Source organism: Diplodia seriata, assembly GCF_021436955.1.
Source record: "Diplodia seriata strain FDS-637 chromosome Unknown scaffold_9, whole genome shotgun sequence".
NCBI classification, from domain to species: Eukaryota; Fungi; Ascomycota; class Dothideomycetes; order Botryosphaeriales; family Botryosphaeriaceae; genus Diplodia; species Diplodia seriata.
The window spans coordinates 1,721,385-1,738,783 of NW_027117316.1; the positions used below are offsets into that span (position 1 = coordinate 1,721,385).

A 17,399-nucleotide genomic window follows, 5' to 3' on the forward strand; every position below is an offset into this window, starting at 1 on the left:
GTCGACGAAAGACGCGCTGGTGTTGTACATACATACAATGGCGCGTGGGGTATCGATTGGGCCGGTAGAGATCAAGTAGCTATGTAAGCGGATGTGCCGGGACCTTACGGAAGTCTTATCGCATCGGAGAATGGTGGTAGCTTGGCTCGGTCTTGTTCAAGCAAAACCCCGGATTTAAGAGCATGCTCTTACAGACGTCATACCCCGCATGACTTTCTACGATTGGCAAGCATCGGGTTTACCGTATTCGGTATTCCAAAGCAACGGTTTCGCTAAACTGTACAAGTTTGATGTCGGTGACTGTGCGATTGTTAGTACAAACAGAGGGAATTGAGTGAACCGCTGATGTTGAGGTACAGAAACGACCAAAAAGTGGCGCGGAAACACCAGGGCAGAGATTCAACTCCCCAACCGGCGTAGTAAGAGCAACACAATCAACAGCGCAGGAAAAGAACATGATTCAACTGCATATGTACAGTGCAGCTTTGAGCTTCAATTGGAAAGGCGACAAGGCTGGGCTGCTCCCGGCTATGTACAGGTGCAGTTGGGTAAGCGAGGCAGCTGCTTTCCTTGGTGTAGACCAACGAAGAGCATCTATCCCAAACCACTTCAAGCGGCGACTGCTAGCGCCTCTACATGCATATACCACCAGAAATTATTACTAAATGCGGGTGGCGGCGCAGATAAGAAGAAAAACGCTCGAGAATGCAAACCAAACGCACGAGGCCAAGGCTGGGGCAGCGCCGACCGGCTCAGCGACGGCCAGCCGCCTTATCCATGATGCTCGTCATGGCCAGAGTGGTTGGCGTCTGAGTGCCGACCGGACCCGGAGTGGTAGAACGAGAAGGAACCTGGCTACGGTTGTGGCTCATGTGCGCCCTGACGAGATGGCCTGCAGCAAGCGCACTGCACAAGCTGAGCTCACCGGCGAGAACGGCAGCAGCGACGATGCGAGCAAGCTGGCGTGCGTTGTCACCGGGGCTGGTCGGGTGTGCTCCCCTGACTCCGAGAAGATCAAGCATGGCGCTCTGAGGCTCCAGAATAGTGCCACCGCCGATAGTACCGACCTCGATCGAAGGCATCGAGACCGAAATGTGGAGATTGCCGTTCATGCTGCTTCCTGTTAGTACTGGTTACATTGGGATGCGGTGGTTCAGACTTACTTCTTCATGACGGTGATACAGTTGCTGCTCTCCACATTCTGAGCCGGGTCCTGTCCAGTTGCCAGGAAGACAGCAGTGACAATGTTCGCAGCTTGCGCATTGAAACCGCCGATACTTCCAGCCATGGCTGATCCGATCAGGTTCTTGGCAATGTTGAGCTCGACCAACGCATTCACATCGCTCTTCAGGACGCTCTTCACCACATCGGCGGGGATAATAGCCTCCGCCACCACACTCTTGCCACGCCCGTCAACCCAATTGATCGCCGCGGGCTTCTTGTCCGTACAGAAGTTTCCGGAGACCGAGATAATGGCCATGTCGTCGAACCCGTGCTCGTTCTTCATGACGCTCATGGCGTGCTCAACACCCTTGGAAATCATGTTCATCCCCATGGCATCGCCAGTGGTCGTCTTGAAGCGAATGTACAGGTAGGTTCCAGCCAACGCCGTCTTCAGCGTCTGCAGACGAGCAAAGCGACTGGTAGAGTTGAAGGCGTTCTTCATGACCTTCTGGCCCTCCTCGGAATCGATCCAGATCTTGGCCTGTCCGGCCCTAGCCAGCGTCTCGAAACCAACACAAGGGCCACGAGTCATGCCGTCACCAGTGAGGATGGTGATAGAACCGCCACCGGCGTTGATGGCCTTGCAGCCTCGACTCACGCTAGCGACCAGGACACCTTCGGTGGTAGCCATGGGCAGGAAGTAGTTCTGGCCATCGATGTTGAGGGGACCGGCAACACCGAGAGGAAGGGGGAGATAACCGATGACGTTCTCACAGCAGGCGCCGTGGACAAGGTCGTAGTTGTAGTGCTCATAGGGCAGCTTCGATTTTTCGAGAAGGAAAGACGTTTGACGGGTAGCGTGGGTGCGGGATACGACTGCTCTGCGAATCCTCACAGCGCGAACCTTGTTCTCCAGGGTCTTCTCGAGAGCATAACCAGGAATCTTGCCACGGACAGCAAGCTCGATCAGTTCCTCATCGGTCATCGAAGGAGCCTTCTTCTCCTTCAAAAGGAGCTCGAGTTCGTGGAAGGGGCGCTTGGGGCCAGACGGTTCGACTTGGTGCGCCGTCGGCTTCATCTCCAGTCCATCATCGGAATCATCGTCCTTCCTAGCAGAAGCCGGGGGGATTGCGGGAGTAAGGGGGCGAAGCGGGGCGCCAGAATCAACGAGTCGAACGTTGCTGGGTGCCTTGTCCATGACCTCGTACTCCTCCGGGGGCTTGATGTTGCTGGGCTGGGTGTGGTCCTTGATCGACCAGCGGGCAGCGTTGAAGAGGTAACCGTTGAAAGCCAAACTAAGAGCCAAGGCAACGATGATCCACTTGCTAAGGACGGGGTCCTCAAGGCTCTTCAGCACACCCTCGACCACGCGACCGCCCATACCGTCCATCAACTGGTCCTTGTAGTCGCCACCGAAAAGGCTAGAGACAGGTTCCTGGATGGCGTAGTGGACCGAGGGATATTCGAGCTCATACTTAATGGGGGTAAGGACGGTAACGAGCGCAGCAGTGTTCTTCGACTTTGCGGAAGCCACAATGGTGTCCAAAGCATTGCCCGCGACCTTGAAAGGATCCATGGCAGCGGGGTTGACCATACTAGCAAGTCCAGAGGACGCGCTGGAGCTATAGTATCCACTGCGGAAGGGGATGGTGCAGACGTTCAGAATGTTCACAACAATGAAGCCTGTGACCATGAGAACCTTGAAGCGGGGGACACTGGTCTCCTTCATCTTCTTGCCAAAGCCCGGAATGTCAGTGTGCGCAGCACTGCCGTCCTCAGTGCCAGTAGAGCTGAGCGAGGGCCAGTCGTTGTTCGTAGCGACGTTCTCGGCCACACTACGGCTCACGCCATCATCCTCAAGAGCCTTGCGCAGGGAGACGTGGCGCTTGATGCGGTTGATCTCGAGCTTGATGGTGAGAATGGCAGTGTAGAAGGTCAACAGCAGGAGAGAGTCGAAGAAGAGAATCCAGGCCGCGAGGAAGCAGAACTGGCGTAGGCCGCCCTGAACGCCAGAGAAAGCGCCAGCGACCAGGATCAGAATCTCGACGAAGTAGTCACGCACGATCTCAAACCCTTTTTCTTTGACCGCGGTCTGAACGGCATACTGGATGGTCAGCGGCGTGTTGTCGCCGTTGGCCGAATGACGCCGACGCGCATCCAGAGAGGCAGAAAGCACGGCCTTGGTCAGAACGATCGGCTTATCAAAGCCAATGGTGACAACCAGGAAGGGCAGGCCCTCCGAGAGCAAGACCATGTTGATCGGGACGCCGAGCTTGGAGGTGACGGTCAGACCAAACAGGAATGCAAAGACGGACTGGAAAAGAACCGTGGCAGCCAGCCAAAAGTTGGAGCCCAGGCGCCTCATCGAGAGGAAGAGTGACACAAAGGTCAAATGCATGGAGAGGTAGCCCAGAGCCATGATGACGATGTCAAGCGTCTCGGCGTTCTACAAGCCGTTAGAATATGCAGTGTAACCGTCGGAGACCACACCAACCTTCAGAAGGTCCAGAAAAGAGGTCCAGGACTCAATGGCCCACCGACGCAGATCAGTGGGACTGCTGTTGGCGTTCTTGACGGCCTTCATGATCCACTTCTTCTCCTCGACCGAGCCGTCGTCGGCCTTCTGCGCGTCCGAAGCACCGGCAGGAGCCGGGAGCTCCTGCATGGCGGCAAGGAACTCGGAAGCCTCGTCATAGGGGATAGAGAAGGCGAGAGAAGTATCGTGCGAGATCTGAGAGAAGGCGGAGGAGGAGCTGGGAAGCAATTCGGCAGAGGAGTTGCGCGGGATGGGGACGGCGTTGCCCAGAGGAGCGGTTTGGGGCGCGTTGGCGGGGGTAGACTCGGGGAACAGGAGGGTCAGGAGGGCGAGCTTCTCGGAGCTCTGGAGCTGCTGTTAGCGTGCGCCAAACGTTGGGTTGGCGGGGCTTTACTCACCTCGTCGAGAGCGGCATCTTCATCCGCCTGCCAGGTCCAATCGGACGCGGGCCCAATCTTCAGCGTCTTGCTGCCAGCCAACAGAGTGTTGAAGTCGGCCTTGCCCAGAGAACTGCCCGCGGAAGCGGAGCCCGTGAACAGGCTGCTCTCGATGACGCTGAGATAGGTGGTACTCGCAAGCAGCGCAGTGAAGACAATGGTGTGGATGGGGTGGGTGCATGCGCGGCGGCACACAGCCTGGAGGAGCGGCGAGATCTGGCGGTCGTACCAGGTCGGGCGCGTCCTCGAGGACTCGCTCGCGCCGAAGAGGCGCGACAGCATGGTGGTGTTTGTTGGGCGGTGTAGCTTCGGCGCCAACGGCAGGTAGTTGGGACGCGCGCAAGCTCTCGCGACGAAGACGACGAGAAGCACACAGCACAACGGCTTGGTGCGTGGCGCGAGGGTTGCGGAGAGAGGCTCGCAGGTGCGGCGGTGTTGAACGCTGGGGAAAAGAAAAAGAAGGAGCGCGGGCGCCGATGTGAGCAGATGCGCTGTTCAAGCGATGGCGGAGACGCGGGCCACAGTGATAGGCACGGCACACGGGGCAGCTCGCGGCATCAGGGTGCGCTTGGATGGAAATTGCAAGATGTGGGTTCTGGCGTAGGTTGGGCGGTAGGGGGCTGCCATAATTATTATTCGCCATGAAGCGCCCATTGGCCGCGAGCCCACACCGCTGCGGCCAGCCCGAGGACAGGGAAGCCGGCAGCTCAGGAACGCGCAATGACTGCGCTGTGCAGCTGCCCTGGTCCGCTGTGCCACGCCGGCCGAGGCCGCAGCCTTGTCTGCAGCGACAAAGCGTGCCGTCATCTACCTGCTATTGTGCTCAACGCGCCGGGGAATGCACACGCCGCCACGCGGCCGCGCCATTGAAGGCCGCGCAAGGGCCTATCGCCCGTCGACCGCCCTCAGCAAAACAGCACCCGCGCCTAGTGCGCGAAAGGTCAGCCACAGCGCCACACTTTTTTTTGTTGTAGGCCGACTCGGAGCGCTCGAAGGGGCAGCGATCGGCGGGCTGCATGCTGCACCATTTACAGGGCCTGGGTGCCTGCGCCCTCGCCCTGCTCACCGGCTTGGCGCCTGCTCCTCCAGCAGGGCTCCAGCAGGGCTGACCGGTGCGGGTACGCAATCACAAGAGGCAGCCGCAGAGAATTAAGATACCAGGGGCCTGCCGCACTGCTCTACAGGCGCCATTGTATGCTCTACGTGCGCATCTACGGTCTATTCCGGCAAATTCTCACACTACTTCCGAGATCGGCACTACCGTGTTTGCTGCAGCCCCGTCGGGAAGCAGGTATTGTACCATCTCGGACCCCGAGCCGCTTCGTGTGCATCTTGCCGCATCTCCGAGCGCCCGCGCCATTGGCCGGTCTCACACCTCGGGGGCTTTCTTGGACAGAGGAACGTCACCGTTGGTGATGTCCTCGATGAAGCCAAGGTCGGGGTTGTACAGCATGACATGGAAATGCTCGACAGCGTGTACCGACTTGAGGCTTTTCCAGTTTTTGAACCAGATGACCTGCTCAGGCGTCAGCAAAGCCCCCGGCCAACGTCCGCTTCGAGCCACGCACCTGGCCGGCATCCACGCGTGTGCAAAACGTCTTGGCCACATAGTCGTCGATCATCTGCCGGGCTTCCGGCGTCAGGTCGTCGGTGGCCGGGTCATCTTCGAGCTCGAACTTGGTCCAGACGACCAGATGGACGATGCGCTCGTCGACGCCGTAGGGCCAGTCGTTCTGCAGGATCTTGATGTCGTCTTGGCGGCGTCAGCTCGGGGCTGAGTGCTAGGCAGATACAACAATACCAACCGGGGTGGGTGAAAGGGCGGCCTCGGGGCGTCAGGTCGGTCCACTGCAGCCGCTGCTTGAGGACAAAGTCCATGATGGAGCCATAGTTGCGCACCAGCTCCCAGGTGTAGTGGCGGTAGCGGCGCAGCTCGCTCGGCTTCCGCACGAACTTGTCAATGCGGTTCGTTTCTGTGGTCATCAGACACCTGGCCGCGCTATCGTGGCGGGGTAGCGCTGCACTTACTGACGATGGCCTTGACCTCCTCCCAGCCGAGGGGGCGGTAGTCCGAGTCGGGGGTGCCGATGATGCCACGGTCCTTCTCCCCGCATTCCTTGAGGAAGTCGGGGCACTCGGCGGTGCGCAGATCGGCGGGCACGTTGACCTGCCACCAAGGCAGCGTCGCCGAAGGCATCTTTGGGGGCTTCTTACGAGAGATTACGGAGATGGGTTGATGTCACAATCAGCCAGGGGCCGCGGCCGGATCCAGCACAAGCCGCAGCAGGATCCAGGGTCCTCGAACCTCGAACTGGCAGTAGGGCAACTAGTGTCCGATAGACGATGCCGCCAGCCCTCCACCACCACCGACCTCACCGACACCCAGCTCTTCAGCTCCAACGGCCCCCATGCCGCCGCCTCGCAAGAATAGAAACCGCCCTCAGGCGCCACACCCGCCACCATGTCCTGCAGATGATGCCTGCGGAAGGCCTTCCTGTTTCGAAGCGCCGCTCGGGATGCCGAAACGGCCGGGTTGACAGTCGCCAGCCGAGCAATCTCGCTAACGGACCACTGGACGGGCGCCTGCGATACCCAGAACGGCAATGGTGGAAGGCCTTGGTGAGCTTGGGGAGAGGTCCTGGTACTCCTCCCGCCGCCATGCAGCCAAACAGCGTGGCCAACAGGCGCGTCGCGTGCCTCACCGCCCGACGCCCCGTCCGCAATCTCATACTCTATCTCCTACGGTGCCCACCACTCGCAGCCGCCGATTGGCACCAACGCGCCGCTACCGTCGGGCGTCCGCGATTCACCCGCCCGCTGCACCAGGGTCCCTTCAATGTTTCGCTGCAGCGGCGGCGCGGGTGCTGCTCGCATTGGCTGCACGCCTTCGTTTGAAGCAGACCATCTGCCGTGACCCGTTGACTTGGAACATCCCAGCAGTTACACGACAAATGAGAGGCCTGCTGTCCCTGTGTCGGCCATGGCATCTTCCCACTCAATGAAAACTCCCGTGATCCCCGTTCCCTTCCTCTCACCTCCTCTCGCTTTCGTGCTTGTCCATTCCTCGCCCCAGATACGACCACGCGAGGAATGTACGTGACGATGGTACCGCGGAATTGACACCTGCCACCGCCCCCTCCACATTTCTGCTTATTTCACCTCACTCGTTCGCAACCGTCATTCGTTACCTCCGTCGCTACCCGCACGCCTTGTTGCCGGCCGCTCTCCCTGCGAGTCTTCAGGTGGCACACACTCGCCTCGCCCATCCACCGCACACCCTCATTGCCGGGGTGATCGCCCAATCGCTCGCAACCCACGCAACGATCGTTTCGAAACCGCGTCGCATACACACCCTAGTGCCGATCTCTGGTCGCCACATCGCCCACCCGGGCCAACCGATTGCCACCCTAGAACATCGCAAGACGATCCCCTCGTGGTCCTTCCTTCCTTTTCAGACACGCCAGTGCAACGCTCGCTCTCCCTAGCCGAATCAAAACAAACCCCGTAGCGCAAACACCACCGCCATGGCAACCGTACGAGACCCCATGTTCTGGAAGCGCTTCTCCGCCGCCATCCGCCTGGACGAGGAGGAAAAGGTGGGCATGGAAAATGGAGACCCCAGTTCGCCGGACTCGAAAAAGTCATCACGACCGAAACCGGGACACTCGTACGTCCACCTCACCCATCAATGCTCTGAAACCGCAGTTGCAGTGACTAACCACACCCCACGTGAGACAGGCCTGAGTCATGGCTGGAGCGAGAAAGACTCAAGAAGAGGCGCCGCAACTACATATGCTGGGGCTTCTGGTTCGGCTTCTTGGGCTTCGTCGCAGGTTGTGTTGTGGTGATAGTATGGTGCGACAATGCCGGCATCTTCCACAGGATCAACGAGATGGGTGCGCCGCAGCAGCAGGATGGCGATGGAAGCTGAGCAGGGGCGACCTCCCGCAGCCCATGGCGACAAAAGAAAAAGAAAAAAAAGAAAGAAAAAAAGAAGAAAGCTGTCGAGCAGCTTCCCAAGGTCATGAAACTTTCTATTCTAGGCGCTACGCTCTCTCCGGCACAGGGCAGAGCGTCAGGCCGGGACGACTCTGAGATGGAGATTGGTATTCAAATGGGTGGGACGTGTTTTGGAATTGGATTGGCGTACAAAGGGGACTGAAGTCGTCGTGGCTGGTCCCACACATGATACCACGAATTGCCTAGTTCGAACAGTTGTTCATTCATCAGTACATTTCAAACACATGAAAAAATCAAATGGAAGCAAAACATATGTGATTCAACAATGGATATCAGAAAATTCTCAACTTGCTCCTTCTTGTTCCCACCAACGCCAATACATGATTTTTGAATGGAAAGCTGCCCCTAGAGAACCATGAGCAAGAGGAAGCCCCAAGATAGCCTGGCTGAGGGACGTACCACGCAGCATCCTCGGTCTCAAATGCAGAAATACGTGCTTGTCAATAGACCGACGCATTGTACGAACGCTCCCCGTCCTAATTCGCCGAGAAGTTCTGCTTCGAGCGGCCATGATATTCAACAGTGCCGGTCCCTGCTTTTCGTCCTATTCGCTCCGACCTTACTCCATCCTCGCGCTGAAAAGACTGCACGTCAAAAGCAACGCGTTTACCACCTCCTCCTGGTCGGTTCCGGGCTGGGGCTCCTGGTGATGCTCCTCTCGTCCCTACCCCTCATCTTCAACCACTTCTTCGTCGAGAGCTCCAGGTCGCGCTCGAGCTCCGGGCTCGGCACCTTACGATGTATGAAATTGCAGAATCCGCCGCGCACGCAGCCCTCGCCGCTATTCAGGCGGCAACACGCCTCGCGGAAGTCGGTGACGGGCGACAATTCGCAGTAGATGGGGCGAGCGGCGTACCAGCGCGAGTTGAGGTCGTCGCAGGCCTTTTGCGCGCTGTCTTCGTACTTGAATCTTGCGTAAACGTTGCCAATGAGGTCTGTTGTCGGGTGCAAATAAAAGCTATCGTTAGCATCATGATGCCTTTTCTTTGCTTGGGGGAGAAAAAAGACTTACGGTCATTGTTATTGTCGCACACGACGACCTCCTCCAGCTCGCCGTACTTGCACATCTCGGCCCAGAAGTCCTCGTAGAAGGCGTCGAAGTGGTTCTGCAGCTGGCTGGGGTTCATCTTGTTCTTGGGATCGTAGGCCGGGTTCTGGTAGAGGTTGGGGAGGAGGATGGTCTGCGAGTACGAGGGCTTGACGTGCTTGCGCGAGCAGCGGTCGCCGTGCCTGCAGGCGCCGATCTTGTAGTAGAAGGAGCAGTTGACCCTGGATAGTTAGAAGTTAGCAATGCGACACGAAGCTGGGGGCGGAGCTGAGGGCGCGCGCGCAGAGGTGCAAGAGGGAGCTTACTTGTCCTGCTCGGTACCGAAGATGGAGGCGAGGTAGTTGGCCATTGTTGCGGGATTGCAATTGCGGAGGTTGTAGGGTGGTGGCGAGGATGTAAGGTGTGGAGCTGCCTGAGCTGGAGAATCACGATGTTGAAGAGCCGCGGCCGACGCGGTCCGTGCTGACAAACGCGCCAAGCTTTTCCGCGCCGCCCCCGAGCCTGTTTTCCAGGCCCTTCTCCGACCCTTCCTAAACCTCACTCATCAGCCTTTCGCCACACTCTTGCTGTGAGAGTCATCCCGCTGACGTCCAGCTAGACCACAGCTTTACTGGAGAGTCTCGCGAGCACGTGAGATTTGCCGTCGGACACCCACTTTTACCAGTCCACCCGCCCTAGAGTCGGCCGGTTCATGCTGTCCTGTTGCAGACTGGCAGTTGGCGCATTTCTATGCTCACAGACGTGTGGCAATATATGGACTAAGACGTCTGGACAGGGGGTTCAACACCCCCGATCAAGTGGCGCCGCAGTATCGAGAGTGAACTGATCTAGTAGAGTACTAACAAATCACTCTCTGTCAACCGTTGCATCCATAGACTCGAGCGCTTGCGCTAAAATTCCTGCTCACGGACCGTGAGCGTCTTGCACTTTCTTAATAGCAGAGAAGACATGTTTTCAGTCCAGCTCTGGATTGCGCAACACAGCAGCATTCGAAGTTCAACTGCAGCCTTCGAGGACCACGCTTGTCACTTCGCGCACCAATGTTTCCGGCTGGTGTTACTGTGGAGAGCTTGAGGCCTCTGAAAAGTACGCTGTGTCTTTGAGGCTGATACGAACCGTTGCTAGAACGAGCCGCCACCGGAACACAAGCGGCACGATGTGCCTGCCTGAACGGGCCGTTTGAGGGGAAGGTAGCACGAGGCTAACCTCGCCTGAGTCTTTAATCGACTGTGGCTAATAGGCATTTTCGTAGTAGGCGCCTCATCCACCTCTCACAGACCCGAGCGGGCCGACGGCGGTGCGCTACATGCTGCTTATCAGCAGTGGACAGGGATCAGGCCCAATACGAAGACCTGGAAATCTCACAGCACAGAGACCCCAGCCTGGCCACCGCTTTCTTTCGTCTCTCCAGAGATAAGCTTTTGTTATTGACCGGGTGGGACGCCACGCTTTAGCAGTCCGCGTCTACGGGTTGCACAGCCGTCCTGCTTCCGATGCCGTTGTTTGCGCACTTATACACGACATGTATGGTCAGCACGCCATTGGCTCCACGACAGTGCTCGCTCTGTGGAAACGGTGCGGAAAGGGCAGGTGCTCTGCATACACTTGGGGGCCGTTGGTCATTCTCCGAAATCATCAAGCGGCGTCCTTAACCCCTTTTGGAAGGTCGACCATGCGGATGGCGATCTCGTGCCTAGCGATGCACTTGATCCCGGGGCTCCAATTCGACTCGCAGCACTGCTTCCCCACCGCTTTGCCCCCGTACCCCAAGCTCACCGACTGCCTATAAAGATGCATGGCTGCTGCTCCACCCCGCTTCTTCTCGTCCCTGGTTGTGGTGTCCATCATCCCCAGTTTTTGGTAGTGTGCCAAGATGATGCTTCGGTCGAGTTTCCGCGGCGCTCTGCCCCTGGTGCTTGCATGCACTTGCGTTCAATATGCTCAGGCCATAGGCATCTTCGGCGGCTTCAGGCAGATGCAGTTGGCTGACATGGCTGAGAGGGGCTTATTTCCCGGTATGTGCGCTTGATGCTCCCGCTCCCCCTCCCCCTCCCTCGTACTCTTTCTCTTTCGCTTCCAATCAGATGGGACTGACAAAACCGTAAGATGGCACCCCTGTCGAGATCCCAGCGGGGATCCAGGTCTCAAAGCTGTACACGCCATCTTCAAGCGCTGCAGCCAGCAACACCACCGAAGTCATCAACCCGGAGTTTGTAACGCTGCCGCTCGACCACTTCGGCTCTGACGCAGGAACCTTTGAGAACCGCTTCTGGGTGGCCGAGTCCGGCTACAGGGGCGCCGGCCACCCAGTCTTCATCTACGACGCGGGCGAGACCGACGCCGAGCCGAACGCTCTCTTCCGCCTCCAGAACGAGACGTCCTTTTTCAAGCAGATCGTCGACTCCTTCGGCGGCATCGGCATCGTCTGGGAGCACCGCTACTACGGCGCTTCTACTCCGGTCAACATCAGCCTAGACACCGACCCGGAAGACTTCGTCTACCTAACGTCCGAGCAGGCCCTAGCCGACATACCTGCCTTCGTCGCCAACTTCACGCGCGCCAACTTCCCGGACGTCGACTTCGGGCCCTCGGTCACGCCGTGGATCTTCATCGGCGGCTCGTACCCGGGCATGCGCGCCGCCTTCCTACGCGAGCACTACCCGGACACCATTTTCGCCTCGTACGCGTCCTCGGCCCCCGTGCAGGCGCAAAACGACATGTCCGTCTACTTCGAGCCCGTGTACCGCGGGCTGAACGCGTACGGCTTCGGCAACTGCTCCAAGGACATCCACGCCGCCATCGCGTATATGGACGACCTCATGGAGGACGACGCCGCCGCCGCCGCCCTCAAGACGCGCTTCCTCGGCCGCAACGCCGACAGGAACTCCAACGCCGGCTTCGCCGACGCGCTGACGACCATCATCTGGTACTGGCAGTCGTACGGCGTCGAGTACAACCTGCGCCCGTTCTGCGACTACATCGAGACGGACCACGGCTCGTCCCCGGGCAACGGCAGCGCGTACAACGGCACCGTCGCCGGCGCCGACGGCTGGGCGGCCTCGCGCGGGCCCGAATTCGTCGTCGAGCAGTGGGCGTCCTGGCCCTCATTCGCCGCCACCGCCGGCTACTTCCTCGACACCGAATGCGAGGGCCCCAACCCCTCCCCCAACACCACCACCACCACCGACGCCCCCGAATGCGACCTCGAAAAGCGCTTCGCCGACCCGGCCACCATCAGCTGGACGTGGCAATACTGCACGGAATGGGGCTTCCTGCAGTCCGCCAACCTCGGGGGACCCTCCCAGATCGTGTCGCGGTGGAACAGCCTCTCGCACCAGCGCGACATCTGCCGGCGCCAGTTCCCGACGATCCCCGCCAACGACACGTCGCTCCTGCCCGCGTGGCCGCGCGACGACGAGACCAACGCCGCGCTCGGCGGCTGGCGCATCCGCCCCGCAAACGTCTACTGGTCCGGCGGCGAGTTCGACCCGTGGCGCACGCTGAGCCCGCTGTCGACGGAGCCGTGGGCGCCCGACGTCCGCCTCACCCAGGAGACGCCGGCGTGCGGCGAGAGCACGGCCGAGGACGAGGTCTTCGGGTACGTCATGCCCGGCGCCCAGCACTGCTACGACTTCCGCACGACGTTCGCGGGCGGCGCGGTGAGCAGGAAGTACTTCACCGATGCGTTGACCGAGTGGTTGAAGTGCTTTTGAAGTCGGAGTGCTAAGGTGTTGAGTGAGTCCTTGAGCGTACGCCTGGGCGGTGAGGGGGATTTGGGGAAGATTGGGAATGGCGGTGGTTGAAACCCAAAAAAACAAGACCCTCTGCTGCGTGATGTGTGGCACAGAAGGCAATTCTTAGTGCATAATTTTTATACTATGTATGTATAAACGACTTGATTCTCTTGTGTATTGTCTCGGGCACTTGATCCAGGGGAGCGGAAGGAGCGAGGAGGTGAGACCTGAAGAGCTGAGAGAGATGCAATAAATGATAGAGAACGCGCCATTCCTAGGAGAATAAGGGCTTGAATGGGGAGATAACAAAGAATGTGCTGAGAAGGGGTCACCGTAAAGGAGAGCCGGAGAACGCTTTCCCCCACAACCAAACCTCGGGAATATTATTCGGAAAAGGGAAAGAAGAAGAAGAAAAAAGTGCCATCCAACTTAAACACCACTGTCGTCCTGATCAATCGGATGTGCCTTTACATACGCGTCCCAACCGTCGCACGTACGATTCGTAGCCTCCAGGGTCCCAATAGAGTCGAGGATATCCGGCTGCCTTTCCAGGATCTGTAAGGCGAGACCTGCAGGAAAAGATGAAACGAATCAGTTCGGGACCATTCTAGAATACAACAACATGAAAAGACCGTCATCGCTTCGATTTCAGAGCGAGGGGAAGGGGATCAAGGATGAGAACATGCTCACCGGAACTAGCATGCCAGGCGATGTGACAATGTACCAACCAGATGCCTGGGTTATCGGGCTTGAACGCCAGCGCCACGAAGCCGTTGGATGGTAGAAACACGACGTCGCGACGCGGGGGGTTGGTGAGGTTGAACGTTGTGACTGGGTCGACGAGTTCATCGTACGTGCGGTTCTCCTGCGCCAGTATCGCGAAGTCGTGCCCGTGCAGGTGGATCGGGTGGCCAGCAGGGACCTCCGTTTTTCCGCCGCCCAGACGATCCAGGTTACCCGTAATGACGAGATAGACGAAGCCGCGGTCGTAATTGTCTGATTCATTACAAGTCAGTTAGGGGATGCCTTGGGCCGGAAGTTGAGAAGGGTTCAAGGGTAGAGGACGGGGTACGAACAGTCTATGACGGCATATTCGGGATTCCAAGTTGTGTTCTCCAGGTTCAGTATCGTGGGGTTGGAGAAATCAAGCCACATGGGTGTGTCGGTCAGATCCCAGCGGAAAGCATTGTGATATTGGACCTCGGTGATTCCGGCTTCGTATGTATTGTTATGCACGTCGTTTTGCGGATGCGGGTCGACCATCCAGGGAAGAATGGGAACCAGCAACTCCTTTGGTTCGTCGTGACAGTCAGACTCATACTCGTTTTTGGACGAAGTGGGTAACGCAGTGCTGCTGGCGTCGTAGCGAAGGATGCCTGTGACATCACCGTTCCTGTCGGTAACATTTCCACACCCTCCTGGCCCTCTTGGGATCTCTGTGCGGATCCAATAATCGCCTGGATCAGCATTGGCCTCGATGATGATATTGTAGCGCTGGCCTGAACCATGTCAGTGGTGTCAACGTCTTCAAAGCTTCCATCATAAACAGTTATCCATACCTATATTGAGCAGAACTGCATTCGTCTCGTAGGGCTCGATGGGTACGAAGTCTGTAGATATGACCTTCATCTTGTGTCCGTCTATGCTGAAGATAAACGCCGCCCCAACAGAGGTATTGATCAGCCGTATCAAATACTTTTTACCCTTCTGAAAGGTTCGGTTGTAGTAGGATCCATGACCCGGAGCACACCGGGATGGATCATTTAGTGGGTCTAAGGAACAATTGAAGTGTCCATGGCCATTCAGCAGAATGCTGTCGCCGTTGGGAATCACGCCGCGGAGTTCTTTGGTTGGGAAGATGCCGAAAGCCGAGTCGTGGACCCAATCCGTCATCATCAGGGGGGTTTCCCATTCTTCGTCCCAATCGGCTGATGTAGGGCCATGGAAGACGAGCGGTCCGGCCACACCGTCGGGATATTGAAGAGAGTAGTGAGAGTGGTACCCTTTATCTCTCAGTGTCTGACCGTCATTCAACAACGAGGCCACTTACACGTTGTTCCATACTGCGTCACCCTGAAGCGATAGGTAAAGGTGTCGCCATAAGCAATGGGACATTGCGTTACTCCTGGAAAAGGTTAGATAAGCTTTGTCACGTACAGAGTTGAAAGGGACTGACCGTTCACTCCATCCATCTCGTTGCTATACTGTTGTCTTACACCATGCCAGTGGATCCTACTTCGGTGTCAGACATGATCTAGAGCACGCCAAGGGTGAGCGTACTCACGTAGAGCCATTTGTCTGAAGATAATTCGTCACGTGGACGACAACTTCATCGCCCCAGCAAGCCTCGATCAGGGGACCCGGATATGTGTCATTGATGATTTTGCCATATGGCTTGGAATATCCATCGGGGAAGATCTGCATGTGTCAGCTAAAGGGCACGGCATAAGGGCGTATGATCTGCGAGAACTTACAATCTGATCTTTGAGGTTGATCCAGTACTGCCGTAATCAGCAAATATCGCGAAAACATGTCATCCATTACCTACCTCCCTGGTCACGCCCTTTGGCCAGATAGTCTCATCTATGAGTAGTTCAGCATGCGTTTTCCGAAAGCCAACCGCAGAGATGGGGGACGAAACATACAGTCTGTGTGAATGTCGTACTGTGAGAAATAAGGCTGTCTCGCTTTGGAGTCTTTCAGCCAACAGCTTCTGTCGTCCGGGGAATTACAGCTCTCCCAGCCGTCCATGCTCGGATACGAGCAGGTGAAGCCAGGTGAAGCATTCTCCGGGCGGATGACTACGCCGCCACTCGGGCTGGAAGCGAGCGGAAGCTGTGAGCTATCCCGGTCGAAGCCACCATTCAACGGAGAAAAGTATGGAAGATGCAAAAGCAGCTCCCAGCAATTCTTGAAGAAGCCCATCGCGTGAAGACGAGCAAGTTTGAGGGAGAAAGAACTGGATGAGATGCCTGCTTATCCAGAAGAGAGAGCATTGGGCGGTAGAAATACTGGTCTTGGTAAACAACATTGTCTCAACAGCTGCATCCTGCTGACATAGCCGACGCCATGGACAAGCATTTCTTGTCACACAGCGTTGAAGGCGGTCCAGTGAGCTTCACTGGCAGGGGACCTCCGTAGCCTATTGCGTTTGCCTTTCCAGCCTTCACATGCGTCTGGCCATTGAGATGGACAGTAAGCCCCTGTCCGAAGGCGCAGTCTCAATACTAAGTGGCGGTGGAGCATTCCGAAGCGGGGCTATACGGTCAGACAATCGCCGAGCTGATGCTGATGAATAGGATACGGCTCGCTGTAGCGGCAAAGAGCTTTCCATCTCAGATGTGTCTAGATCCAGCCATACTTCGTGGGTCAATTGTCTCGTCAGTTGTTTCTTCTCAAAATCAAGGTTAGCATCGCAGGCTGTTTAGGAGACTTGACAACTTCTTGAGCAGGCTATGGCATTAGGAGGGAATGGCAGCAGCAGGCCTGCTGTGCTGACCCAAAGTTCACGGAGGAGCGCGGGCTGACGGGACGACGGGGCATGGGGGCAGGAAAAGCAACAAAGCCGCCCGATTATCGTATCCTGGGAGCAGCCTTTTGAAGAGCTGAAACCCCCATGGCCATGGCGTTCGGACGGGCTAAGCGATGGAGATCTCGTTGCTTCTTCCCTGCAGAAATGCGGGGATGAATTGTCGAGTCCGCCAAGGCGATAACTGCAGTCCTGTTTAGAGCGCTCACACGCCAACTTGAGTGTCGGGACCGCGGCGGCTTTGCGGGAACTGAAGCACGAGGCTGAGACCTTTTCAACTGCATGCGGCTGTGTGACTCGACGCGGTGTAAGCCGTGAAAATGCAGCATCGTTGACGCCGATAGCCCGGTAATGGGGGCCTGACGGAAGGCAGCGGCTCCAAGGCGCATGTCATCTTGTTCTCGGAGCAGAAGTAAGGCGCGAGCTTTGCGGAGCGAGAGGCGTGTGTTCCTAGCTTGAGGCGTAAGGCTGAGCTGACACGGACGTGCGCTACCAGGGCCCACGAGGCCAATACGGAGAGTCATCGAGATGCCGAGGATTATCAAGCGCTGCTTATGGGGATGGTCAGGCGCCGAGAGCGAAGCGGCGGGAGCTTACGTCAAAGATGTGGAGCTTGTGTCTCGCGTGCCGAGCAGCAGGCAGGCGCGACGGCAATCGCGTCAGTGAGCATTGAATCTTGGATTCTGTCGGTTGCATGTCGGTCGCGAGTGCGGTGGGGATGCAGGGTCGGAGTCGGGGGGAGCAAGAGTCGGGGAGATCGCCAGGCAGGTGTTTGGCCCCCAAACTCGCCTCGTCCCGCCTTCCCCCCAGTCGCTAAGCGGACCATTGACGGCCAGCTGCTGGATGGTCCGCATGGAAGACGAGCACCTCGGTCAAATAGAACCACCGCAGAAATAACGGCGAGCGCGGGTGCTCATAAACCATCATGCCT

At 57.7% G+C, this 17,399-nt stretch overlaps 5 protein-coding genes across 5 annotated transcripts; 1 reads left to right on the forward strand and 4 right to left on the reverse strand.

Annotated features, from left to right (window-relative positions):
• Positions 1-752: 752 nt before the first annotated feature.
• Positions 753-4,419, reverse strand: HMG1 (3-hydroxy-3-methylglutaryl-coenzyme A (HMG-CoA) reductase isozyme; the record flags this gene model as incomplete). The annotated part of the gene is made up of 4 exons (XM_066780357.1): positions 753-1,113; positions 1,164-3,610; positions 3,659-4,045; positions 4,099-4,419. 4 exons carry the CDS (start codon positions 4,417-4,419, stop codon positions 753-755), a joined length of 3,516 nt encoding a protein of 1,171 aa, XP_066629586.1.
• A 1,087-nt stretch (positions 4,420-5,506) lies between these two features.
• Positions 5,507-6,334, reverse strand: SLS55_008953 (uncharacterized protein; the record flags this gene model as incomplete). Its single annotated transcript, XM_066780358.1, has 4 exons — positions 5,507-5,653; positions 5,706-5,890; positions 5,943-6,110; positions 6,166-6,334. The coding sequence occupies 4 exons, from the start codon at positions 6,332-6,334 to the stop codon at positions 5,507-5,509; spliced, it is 669 nt and encodes a 222-aa protein (XP_066629587.1).
• A 2,429-nt stretch (positions 6,335-8,763) lies between these two features.
• Positions 8,764-9,554, reverse strand: SLS55_008954 (uncharacterized protein; the record flags this gene model as incomplete). The annotated part of the gene is made up of 3 exons (XM_066780359.1): positions 8,764-9,092; positions 9,170-9,426; positions 9,511-9,554. The coding sequence occupies 3 exons, from the start codon at positions 9,552-9,554 to the stop codon at positions 8,764-8,766; spliced, it is 630 nt and encodes a 209-aa protein (XP_066629588.1).
• A 1,524-nt stretch (positions 9,555-11,078) lies between these two features.
• On the forward strand, positions 11,079-12,918 carry SLS55_008955 (uncharacterized protein; the record flags this gene model as incomplete). The annotated part of the gene is made up of 2 exons (XM_066780360.1): positions 11,079-11,220; positions 11,312-12,918. 2 exons carry the CDS (start codon positions 11,079-11,081, stop codon positions 12,916-12,918), a joined length of 1,749 nt encoding a protein of 582 aa, XP_066629589.1.
• Positions 12,919-13,368: 450 nt separating this feature from the next.
• Positions 13,369-14,568, reverse strand: SLS55_008956 (uncharacterized protein; the record flags this gene model as incomplete). Its single annotated transcript, XM_066780361.1, has 4 exons — positions 13,369-13,508; positions 13,630-13,935; positions 14,016-14,438; positions 14,499-14,568. 4 exons carry the CDS (start codon positions 14,566-14,568, stop codon positions 13,369-13,371), a joined length of 939 nt encoding a protein of 312 aa, XP_066629590.1.
• Positions 14,569-17,399: the final 2,831 nt, after the last annotated feature.